Consider the following 12,449-nt stretch of genomic DNA (forward strand, 5'->3'; position numbering starts at 1 on the left):
CTACCTCTCCCGCCACCACGATCTTGACCATAGGAGTTGCATGTGCTTCTACCTCTGCCTCTGCCTCTGCCTCTGAAATTGCCTCTACCTCTACCAGCGCCTGCTGAATCTTCTGATTTTGCCTTGTAAGAGGACTCTCCTTTCACTTGAAATGCTTTTTCCTCAACCTTTTCATGTGTTCTGTTAAGCCTAGCTTCATGGGCTAACAGAGAACTCATTAATTCATCAAATGTATAAATTGACAGGTCCTTTGACTCTTCAATTGCAGCAACAACATTATCAAATTTTGATGTTAAACTTCTCAAGATTTTACATACAACAATCTCATCAATAATATTTTCACCATATGATTTCATTTGATTAACTGTCCCAGATACTCTAGACAGATAATCTTGCACAGATTCTTTTTCTTGCATAACCAATGTCTCAAAATCTCGACGAAGAGTTTGCAATTTTACAACTATTACCTTTTTGTCTCCCATTTATTCTTGCCTTAAGATCTGCCATGCCTCACGAGAAGTAGTTGCTGCAACAATTCTAGGAAATATTTCATCATCAAGAGCTTGTTGAATCATGAAAAGAGCCTTGGAATCTTTCTTGCGATTTTCCCGCATTTGTTGGTCGGGCTCGCCTGAATTTTTTTCTTCAAACCCATTCTCTACTAGGTCCCATAGCTCTTGAGATTTGAAGAGAGTTTGCATTTTGAGGCTCCAAAAATGATAATTTACTCCTTTAAAAATTGGAATAAGGGATTGAGCTACAGTGTTTGTACCATTTGCAGACATGGCTTTATCGTAGATTTCTCTTACTGTTCTCCCCTTTTTTTTTCTTTGTCTCTGACTCACTTTTGCTCTCGTATTTTTTTTTTAAGAAGGTTACCTAACCTCTGGCTCTGATACCACAATTGTTGGCACTTGAGGAAAACACTTTGACAATAAATTATTGAGAGAGAATACAAAGAACAAAGAATTATGCCAATTCACTTCTCTTATTGAAATGTCAAGTACAACCACATATTTAAATAGTACTAGAATAACAGTAAATGCTATAAACAAGGACCATAAACTTATTGACTTGTTCTCTACAAGAACTCTAGACTAACAAACAACCAAACTCCTAAAAACCAGCAATAATAATTTGAATCATTCAATCAACATCAAAAGCCCGAATTTTTTTTGAAAAACTATTTCTTCAAATTAAAAAATATTTTAAAAATAGAAAAAGTAAAAATTATTATTCCATTTCCACGCAGCTCTCTCTCTCTCTCTCCGCAACCGTGTCTTCCATGTACCTCCGCCATCTCTCTATAATAATAAAAACTAGCCTTCAATGCAGAATACGAAATACGTTGTTTGATCTTTTCCCATATTTCATCTTCTGAATTAGCGTAAAATCTGGAATTTCTAATCGATCAAATCGTCATCTATTCAAGATTTCTAGCAAAGATTCGCATCGCGGTAGTCTTTTTCTCAGCTTCTCTTTTTATAAGGATTATTACTACTTTCGCCGGGTCTATTCCTTGTTCGATGTTTACGTTGGATGAGCTATTTGTAGATTTTTATGCTCACTGGTGTATATAATATCTGGGTTTTATTGGTGTGTGATATCTTTGGTGTTTTTGAGAGTCGTTCCTTCCAATAGCTAGTGCATTTTATGCTCTTCGCTTGTTTAGCACGGTTAAGCTTCTTTGATTGGTTTTGAGAAAATAATGGATTGAAACGGGTTGTGGAATTTTCTGATTTGGTGAATCTTTTCGGCCGTTTATTGGATCTTGGACGTGGAAATGCTTTATTGTTTAGTCTTAGTGCTCATAATATATATTTTTCGTTTTTAGTAACAAGGTGATGATCATATTGTTTATGATTGTAATTGTTCTTTATAAGTGACTTCATTGAAGTTAGTATAGAATGATGCATAAAGTAATCAGGCTTCTGTATTTATGCTGATTTCATAAATTCAGTATTATTGAAGAAGTTCGTTTGTCTCAAAGTCCATTTTGAAATTGCATAGGTGTATCTTGGTCATGCCCGCTTGCCACATATTGTGATCTAGAGAATGGTATCGAATCGGTGATCGGAAAATCGATCGACCTTGGGGACGATGGTCAGAAGACTCCGGTCCAGGCTGAGTTTCGAGGACAAAATCTTTGAACATAAAGTTTTGCCATCATTTGGCTCTGGAAAACTTTTGTTGGAATCTTTTAAAAATATGTCAACAAATAACTAAACTATGATATATACAAAAGTTCCAGGAGATGATAATCATACATGTGAAAAAAAAACTGCGGTTAAGGATCCAAGCAGCCCCAAAAATGAGGCTGCTGTAAAGTTACAGAAGGTTTACAAGAGCTTCCGAACGAGAAGAAAGTTGGCAGACTGTGCAGTTCTTGTCGAGCAAAGTTGGTGGAAGGTTTTAGATTTTGCGGAACTCAAGCACAGTTCGGTTTCTTTCTTTGATCTTGGGAAACACGAGACTGCTATTTCACGGTGGTCAAGAGCAAGAACAAGGGCTGCCAAGGTAAGCTCTGATTAAAACATACGCGTCCACAAGTTTAGTTTTTTTTCTAATTCTCATTGATAAACTTTTGCGAGTTATCTTACTGATTCCAGGTTGGAAAAGGTTTGTCAAAGAATGGGAAAGCTCAGAAACTTGCTTTACAACATTGGCTTGAAGCTGTAAGTAAATCATTTTTCTCCTCTGCCTTATTAATGAAAAATTAAAAAATATGCTGATTTAACTGAATTTGTATCAAGCAGATTGATCCAAGGCATCGCTATGGGCACAATCTACATTTTTATTATGTGAAATGGTTGAATTCTCAAAGCAAAGAGCCCTTCTTCTACTGGTAATTATCTTTTAAACTTCCAGAAACTATTATTCAAGAGGCTGACCTTTAATATTCTTTTATTGTCTAAACAACTCAAGTTCTTTCAGGCTAGACATAGGAGAAGGAAAGGAGCTCAATCTTATTGAGAAGTGCCCCCGTTCTAAGCTTCAGCAACAGTGTATTAAGTCTCTTGGTCCGGTGCGTCCTTCATCTTCTTAAATTCTTTAATTTTGACAGAGTAGCTTCTGTTGAATTTTAAAACAGTAGTAGAAATCTAGTGAACAAACAAGCAACACAGCATAGAATTCTTATAATTTTGTTCTCGACAAATACATCTATGATACAATGCTCAGAGATCTAAAAACTCTATAAATTTCTCTCCATTTAGAAGACAATCATCACCTTTAGCAAGGGCTTGAAATTTATTGATACTGTGTCCAAAAAGTTATAAGAGTAGCCATAACTGAGCATTACGTGGCTGGAAAAACATACAGGAATTTTCCAACTGTTGAGACGTTTGGAGCTCAACAAAGGCATTTTGTTTAATCCGATCTATCAAGGAGTTGGGAAGTCGGTCTTTAGTTAAGAGCCTATAGCTCACTGAGAAAAAAACTAATCTAAGGGTTGTCCGAGCTGGAGTATTCCGGAATCGAAAGAATATACACGATTGGTAGAGACGAGAAAATGGTCAGAACAAGTTGACGCTCAACTCAAATGAAATATACGGCTGTTTGTGGTTAATAAAAAATAGATTCAAATTTAAATAAATATGTTGGAGATTAGGGAAACCTTTTGATATTTTTTAATATAGATTTTCTCCCTAAAATATAGAAGTTTCTTGGTTGTTCATACGGTCAAGAGCTCTGTTCTGTAAATTTTATTAGTTTAAGACAAGAATGAGACAACCATTTGATTATTGTTTGTGCTTGCAAATAAAATTCTAAGCAAAATACAACCTTTGTGATTGACAATGGTTACCTCTTTATGCGGGTGACAATATAATGGGATAAATATGAATGAAAATCCTTCTTAAAAATAGATTACATATAATTATATAAAAAAACACATCATATTCTAAATAATATCAAGTTTGTCTTCAAAATCATTTTGTGGTTTTTAAAGATCTGTTAAGACTTGTTATGCCGTTTTGGAGGATGCTTGAAATGATATTGTTGTTAAACTTATGCTGCAGATGGAAAGAAAGGGTTATGAAGTTGCAGTGGAGGATGGATATCTCTTATATAGGGAAACCAGAGAGCTTCTTGATACCACTCGAGAACCGACTGGTGCTAAGTGGATATTTGTGCTCAGCACCTCGATGACCTTATATGTAGGGAAGAAAAAGAAGGGCTCGTTTCAGCACTCGAGTTTCTTGGCTGGAGGAGCTACGTTGGCGGCTGGGAGAATAGTTGCCGAAAAAGGCATCTTAAAGGTACCACTGCAATGTGAACCTTGATGAATAACTCTCGAACAATTCTCATTTTTTCTGTTTTTAATTTCTGTATATTTATTAATTACCATGTTTTCGCTTTTATTTCGACAGGCCATCTGGCCTCACAGTGGTCATTATCGTCCAACCCCCAAAAATTTCCTTGACTTCATATCATTTCTCAGGGAGAGCAACGTTGATCTCACTGATGTTAAGGTATTCCTTTTTCTTTCATGTTCCATGATTGGAAAGCATAATCCTGTATATGCATGCATAATCTTAATACATGTAATGCAGCTTGATTCGACTGATGACGAGGAAGAAGATTCTATAGGAAAGAAGGGAGATGTATTAGACTTTAAAAGTAACTCTTCTGAAGATGACTTGGATGAATCAGATCATAAGAAATGCGCTAGTTACAAGCATATTTCAAGTGAAAAGGATATACCAAGTACATCTCGTGGCTTAATTGGGAAACCAACTGCTCTTTTGATTCCAAGTAAACACGAGTTGATAGAGACTTTCAAGAGAAAAACCGAAACTACCCAGCCAAACACCGGTAATTTCCAGCCAAAATCACCTATTGATGGAAATGAAGAATCAGAAGAGCAACTCAACAGCAATCTTGAAAATGCTCACACGACAAAAGATCGTCATCTAGTAAAAGAGGGGGTCGTGTCCGAGCAAATCATTTGGCAAAGAATAAACTCACACAGAGAAACAAAGTCCTACCAACTGGGGAAGCAATTATCTTGCAAGTGGAGTACCGGAGCTGGACCTCGAATCGGATGCTTGAGAGACTACCAATCCGAACTCCAGTCTCATGCTTTACAGCATGTGAATTTGTCCCCAAGAAGTGAGCGTGGCTTAAGATTTGATTTATGGTCAAGGGCATCTACACCAACAGGTAGCATTCTTTCTCGTAGTGGCAGCCATTGTTTGAGAACACAGTCCTTACCGGTAACGGGTCCTGTTGACTCGAGTAGCTAAACCTTATACGGTGGTGTGGTTCAGGGCCAGATTCAAGTGGCAAAATGAAAAAACATGAAATATAATTTTTTTGAAATATTCAACTTTTGCTCAATATATTTCATTGTGAAATTATTGCCCCCAATGTCATAGAGCTCATTCTTTGGTTCATTCATTCTTTCATTTCTATTTTTCATAGAAACGATAGTCTAGGAATTGCTGAGGCTATTCTTGTATTTAACCATGTATCTAACTCCTATCTTGTTCAGAAGCAACGTAAAGATGAATACTAAAGTTTTATGTGCTATCATAGCCACTTTAATCCAATGCAAATATGCATTTTTCTGTCTTCATGACCGTTTTCATGCTATTTTTTTTTTTTTTTTTTGTAGAAATGAGTTTTGAAATTTTTGAAAAATAATATGAGCTGGATTTTATGAGTTGAATATAAAAATATTTTGGTTAAACGTAATTAGTGTGACGAGTGGTGATCACATAATATTTACTTGGTTACAATTCATTTGAGTCAAATATGATCTATATGGGTTCGACCTAAAACGTCTCTAAATCGTTTTTCTTTAAAATGTACTTGAATTTTTATGATCTAAAATCCTTAGGCTTCGGCTGAAATATACCTATATATATAAATATATATTTTTGCACCATTTAAAATAAACTCACCATCTATTTTACTCAAAATCCAAAATTGCACTAAAAGTCGTAAAATGTAAACATAAAACCAAACTTAAAGCTAGCATTTTTCAAAAAATTATATAAACATGTTAAATCCTCTCAAAACCACTCATAAGCATAAAAGTCATCAAAATATTTAAAGTACTGTAAAATCATAACTGTGCGGAAAACTAGTAATGCATAGGTCCTTGGGTTAGTTCCACATCCGCCCAGCCAGTTCAGGCATTCAACCCTCATGTCTCAACATCAAAATCCTCACCTACATCATCCACACTTAGTGAGTCTGTTGACTTAGCAAGCTTTAACCATAGTAACAAGTAATACGTATACATCTACATGCAACAGTGAAACCACTTTTAATAAAATAGCTTTTTCATTACATTCATAAACATTAACCTTTTCTTTCATTATATACTTTTCATTTCATCATATACATATACATATACGTTTTCCTCTTAGATGAATTCAGATCATTAATTGTGACCTTCGTATTAGCTGTTCGTCGATCGATTAATCTTACGTATTACCATGGTACCAGGCGGCAGAGACATCAGCAATACTCTCACTTGTCAACTGAGCGTTGGCCTTACATGTCATCGTGTCATTTCGTATTCTTCTTCGTGTTTGTATTAGTCACAATCAAATCATCTCATTCAAAACATTGTATCATATCAATCACTTAAAAAAAACTCATGCATATAACATTTTCTTGAAGCCAGGCATGCAACTTATTCTTTAATATTTTACCATTTTAATCAGAAAATTCAATAACCTTTCAAAATAAAAATTTTAACATTTCTTACAGCATTCAGGACACTGCCAGGGCTCCTAACATTTTTCAGGTGTAAAATCACTGTTTTGTTCCTGAAACCCTAACTTCCCATTTTACCCTTTGGATCTTAAAATGACGACTCGAAAACATCCAAACTTATCATAACACTTTAAAACACACCCATTAATATTTCTCATATGTAAACTTAAGATCCTCAACTAAATTTGTAATTCGTTCTAAAACTTGAACTGAAGTCTCGGTTTTCACGCGAATCAAATCGAAACTTAACCAAACTTTAACCATAGCTTACTAACACCTAACTAACCCTTTTACAACACAATCCATACCATTCAAAACCCTCAAAAAATCTTAGAAAGCTACTGATTTACTGCCTTTGTTTCAAACCAAACCCTAGCTTTAATAACTCCCAAGTTTCTTCAACCTATGCCTTAACCAACGTCATCGGCCCCTAACCAGCCATCTTAGACCTAGATGGAACACTTAGGACCCCTTCTGGACCAAGCCTACATGCCATGCACGAGGACGTGCATGAACCAACCATCCGCGCGCGGCACCATGATCCTGCATCATGGTTGCGCCTCTAAATCCCTAGACCTTGTACCAGCCTTGTAGAGGCCCGTATTTCGTATTTGTAAATTTGTAGAATTATTTAAAATTTTCTCTTTAAATAAATAACATGTCTCATTCATAAAATAAACTGATAAAAAGATTTAATGTGAAAGTAACAGCGGAAGAAATTATTGTTTTCAAAACAAAAACTTAAAATGATTCAACATTATAAAAATGAGTTTTGTGCATAAAAAGATAAATAAACTGAAGCATGAGGTCCTCTGGTTCCTACTACTGCTGACCAAAGCTAGCTCACTGGTCCCCGCCCTCGGTCCCTACCTCATCAGTACCTACAACAATCAAGTCTAGTGAGTCTAAAGACTCAACATACATATATCGTGAATAACAAGTAAATATATCACGAAACTTCACGTAACATAAAAATATCGTATCGTAAAGTGTAAGGTGAAAATCGTGTCATGGATAATTATAAATACGTGCATATCTGAAAATCATACGTAAAAGCTTTGCTCGATAGAGCTCTGTCGTAACATATCATTTAGTAATTTTTGGTAGAGATAATGTTTCTACACAAGTGGCCCATAACATAACATGCACGTCTGATCAGACTAAACCACAGTATACTGGGTGGTAGAGATCATCACAACTCTTGGACTGGATATCCATACCCATACATAATCGTAAACCGGTCGTAAGTCACCGGGTGAAGCAATCTCATAAGCACAAGGTGGCCACAAGACATATAACATATATCTCAAAAATAAACATTTTATATTTTATGCACGTAATATAATTATAAACCTGTTTTACCGAATGAGTTGGATCGTTTTCAGTCTCGCTGCGACCTAATTCTAACATAAGAAACATGCAAATAAACTTAACTTGACCAACACTTCATAATCGAACTAAAAACGAGACAATTACTCCCAACAAACTTAGTATTTAACCATGTCTTCGTACCAACACGAACCAACATTGAACCATCGTTTAGTCATGATTAAAATACTCTTGAAATACTGGAAAACATAACCAGAGGGCTGTAATACACGAAAATAGTGAATGGAGGCCAAAATCGTGAAAAGTTCTTTCGAGAGTCACTTTGGCACATTGCACCGTAAATTCTCGTACAACTTCTAAACTTAACCAAGTCACGAACGGCCAAAAACATGACCTTCCTAACTCATTGTGGGCTAAAAGCCAACCAAGAACTCAAACGAGCCTCCTGAACCGCAACCATGCTGCTGTCAAATTTCAGTGGCGGCAGCTGTGCTTGTGTTGCTTCGTTTACAAGGCTAATGGCCATTGGGGCTTGAACCACCGACCAGAGCCTCTTCCCAACATCCTAAGGTGTGGCTTGAACCATGGCTAAGGGCCCTATGCCAACCACAATCCAAGCAAACACCCAAGACAACCCAACGTTCCCACTTGAGAACCATGCTGCTGCGCGTGGGGTGTATTGCTTTATGTTGCCGTCATTTTCATTCCAGTGGCCATTTGATCAACCATGGCATGATCTAGACATCCTGAGGTATTGTGTGAACCATGGCTAAGGGCTAGAAGCCAACCAAGATCCACCTAGCACCACAAAGCCGAACCAACTTACACACACGAAAAATCAGAAAAATGAAACTGTGGAACACTTGTCTTGTTTTGTTTTAAAATCGATGGGACCATGAACCAAGCCTTGAAAGGCCATCTTGGTCACGTCATAAAAATGCTAAGGAAGGGTTTTAACCATGGTTATAGGCCCTAGGCCAACCAAGATTTGAACCCTCGCCTTAGATAAACAATAATCAGAAATCGAGACTCAAAATGGCATTATGGAAGAGTTGCTGTCAAATGCGGGTTACTGGGGCAAAAGAGCTTAAACCAATGGACCAAAACCTTCCTAACACGCTCTATATTGTGTCTAGATGCAGCCTTGAGCGCCTGGACCGAGCCAATCCCTGAAATCACAAAAACAAGCCAACCCGTGAAGCACAAGGAGGGCCGAAAATCTGTGCAGTTTTGTTTTGAAAGGTTTCTGTCATTTTGGTTTTTGCTTCATGATTTATGAACATAACATGGTTTAAAAATATGTATATGAATTGATTGAAGAGAAAAGAATAAATATACATGCCTGGAATTTGTTTTCGAAAGAAACAAACAATAACGAAGAACACGGCGCGGCAGAGACGGAGTTTTCTTTTCTTACTTGTTTTCTCTCTTATTTCTCTTGTGCTTCTCACGATTTTTTAGCTAGTGTTTTCTTCTGAAATTTCGAAGGTAAGGGGTGGGAGGAAGACTAGGAATAATGAGGGAAAGGTCACCAATTAAATGGGGATTGAATGGCAACTAAAGATCTTTCTATCCTTGAGTTTGAGAGATAAGGAAATGATATGATATATTATATGATTTGAGGGAGATTTAGGATATGTGATGACCGAAATTTTGCTATCAAAACAAGGTAGAAATATTGCTTAATTATTAATTATTGGTGATTAAAAGTGAGGGAATTATCTTACTAAGAAATGATAAAGAAAAGAATAAAAATGGAGAGTTGCCAAAACATAATTAAATCCTTGGAGGGGTGGCCGAAATTTGCTAATTAAATGGAGATAAAATATTGCTTAATTATTGAATTTTAACTCTTTAAAGTTTTAAACACTTTTTATGTATTTTAGTGAAATAATTAAATTAATTTAGGATAGTAATTTCCTTGTATGCATGGCTAATTCTTAGAATAATTTACTAACATGTTAAGTTACAATTTCTTAAATGAAATAGGCCTAGATTAATTATCCCAATTGGTTATACAATTGAATTTAGGCTTTTAATTAATTATTGGACATAAAAAAACTTATTTACTACTTAACTCCAATTAGTTGAATAAATCCTTAAACATACTTTTACCTTAAAATGAATTATTCTTTGACTTAAATTAAATTTAGGAATATTTTCTTTTATTAAATTTTATCTCAATACTCTAACTCCAGTCCAGCCTCGCTTATTTAACCGAAAAAGATAAAAATATACCTCTGCGATTAAAAATAAATGATCATGACTTAACAAGTTTTAAAAATGAATTAAACACTCCATAAACATATAAAAATTATTTTTAATTTAAATAATAACAATTATGCATGGCTTATACGACGCACGTCTGATTTGTCGGGTTCTACAAGCCTTCCATCAACTCCAGTCTGAATTGTCGGGTTCTACAAGCCTTCCATCAACTCATCTAGGACCACTCCACAGCCCTCTTTGGACTCTGTACATAGCCCTTAACCGACGCACGCAGCCACATCCTCCAAGGAATCAAACCCGAGCCCTAGTACCCCATAAAACCCAAATTGTGCAGCCCTATTTCCTTGAACCATACCAGGCCTACATCATGCACCTAAGGACCCTATAAACCCTCTGAAAATCGCCCCTTCTAATAGCCCTATTTTGGCAGCCTCTTTGTGCATCAAGAATCATGCAAGAACATCAAGTTTTCCATGTATAAACCCTTAAAAACGAAAATACTATGGTGTTTTTTGATTTTTCATGCAATAAAAAAAAATTTCACAAATAATATGGTATGAATGATGAGAACAGATGGAATAAGGCGTGCCTTTGCATGATTCACACACGTAGATTCAATTATAGACGCGTATGGATGTTGCCGGAAAGACGAGGAATCCTTGCTTCGTTTTCTACCTTCAAAACCGATGTGAAGAAGCAAAAACATGGGTGTGTGTTGTGGAGAGAAAAGACCTAGGTTTCTTGTGTGATATGAAGTGTTTTTGTGGTTTAGAAACTCCATCTTTTGATATAAATAATTTGGTAGCAAGTTAGGCCCAATGACCTTAGTATAATAGGCTCATTATAATGTAGGAAAAATATCTCGTTTAGGAAACTTTTCGAAAATAATAACCGAGCCTCCAAAAAGTCATTGTTTTAATCAAAAATTGATTACCGGTTTAAAATACGACTCGGCATGTAAAAATACTTCAAAACATCATTTTCGAAAATCACTTATTACATATGCCATATATTAAATAATTAAAAATAATCATTTAATAATAAAAAAATTCTCTTTACAGTCTCCGGTCTCCGTTCCTCGGTCATGTTGAAAACTATATTTTAAACATGTAAACATGCCTACCACATTTAATCAATGCAATTAAAATAATTTAATTAAGAATTTCTATTTTCCTAGATTTGCATGCAGTTGGATTACGTTATTGCATTTTGGGACATTATAATTCATCCATCCCTTATATGAAATTTCGTCCTCGAAATTAAGATTCGCCGAATAATTCCGGGTAGCGACTCCTCATGTAACGTTCTGAAAATTCGAAGGCCCGCGTGAATCATATACATGCAATTTATCAAATTTTTATGTATTTTAATTAATTTTTTTTAATTGCATTTAGTAAATTTGGTAGACATGTTTACATATTTAAGATATGGTTTTCAACTAGAATGTATTAAACTGTGTTTTAAAAGTTATTCGAGATGCGATCGAGGAATGGAGATCGGAGGCCATATTAGAGAAAATATTTTATTAAATAATTATTTTTAATTATTTAATGTGTTGTGTATTTTAAAAAGAATTTTCGAATATGAGGTGATTTTATACGCCGATTCGTATTTTTAAACAGTATTAGATTTTTGATGAAAAATATGAACTTTTGGATAACTCGGCTATTATTTTCACAAACTTTCTTAAAAAAAATATTTTAAATAATTATTAATGGACTTAATGGGCCTATTATACCATGTTAATGGGCCTAAGTTTGCCCTTTTGTTTTAATTAAAATAAAAAGCCCTAAACCCTACCACAACCTCCACAAAACTCATGCCCCACCCCATGAAATTGTAGTAGGACTCTTTTTCTCCATCAGCAGCACACACCACACAAAATTCTTGAAGGAAAGCCATGAAATTTGAAGGAAAAATCAGCAAGGTTGCATTCCTCGTCTCCCCGCCGATGTTCTTCTCATCTCAAGCCATTTTTTCGTGCGTAATATACGCAAAGGCACGCTTTAACTTTCTTTCAAACATCTTTCACACCATATTATGTTTATATATTAAACTTTACATGAAAATATGTGGCACAAGTTTTAATTTCGTTTTTATGGGCATACATGCATATAACTCATGTTTTATGATTCAAAATCATGTTAAGGATACATCAAGGG

At 35.4% G+C, this 12,449-nt stretch overlaps 1 protein-coding gene across 1 annotated transcript; it reads left to right on the plus strand.

The window, feature by feature from the left end:
- Positions 1–1,272: 1,272 nt before the first annotated feature.
- Positions 1,273–5,534, plus strand: LOC140829791 (IQ domain-containing protein IQM2-like). The gene is made up of 8 exons (XM_073193083.1): positions 1,273–1,457; positions 1,961–2,517; positions 2,610–2,675; positions 2,757–2,845; positions 2,935–3,025; positions 4,020–4,259; positions 4,371–4,472; positions 4,554–5,534. Exons 2-8 carry the CDS (start codon positions 2,230–2,232, stop codon positions 5,244–5,246), a joined length of 1,569 nt encoding a protein of 522 aa, XP_073049184.1. The 5' UTR covers positions 1,273–1,457; positions 1,961–2,229; the 3' UTR covers positions 5,247–5,534.
- The last annotated feature ends 6,915 nt before the right edge of the window (positions 5,535–12,449 follow it).

Source organism: Primulina eburnea, chromosome 4, assembly GCF_022965805.1.
Source record: "Primulina eburnea isolate SZY01 chromosome 4, ASM2296580v1, whole genome shotgun sequence".
Lineage (NCBI taxonomy): Eukaryota > Viridiplantae > Streptophyta > Magnoliopsida > Lamiales > Gesneriaceae > Primulina > Primulina eburnea.

Coding starts and splice junctions, on each gene's coding strand:
- LOC140829791 (XM_073193083.1), top strand. CDS start 2,230: ATGATATATACAAAAGTTCCAGGAGATGATAATCATACATGTGAAAAA. Junction 4,260..4,370: donor CCGAAAAAGGCATCTTAAAG/GTACCACTGCAA, acceptor TTATTTCGACAG/GCCATCTGGCCTCACAGTGG. Junction 4,473..4,553: donor TTGATCTCACTGATGTTAAG/GTATTCCTTTTT, acceptor CATGTAATGCAG/CTTGATTCGACTGATGACGA.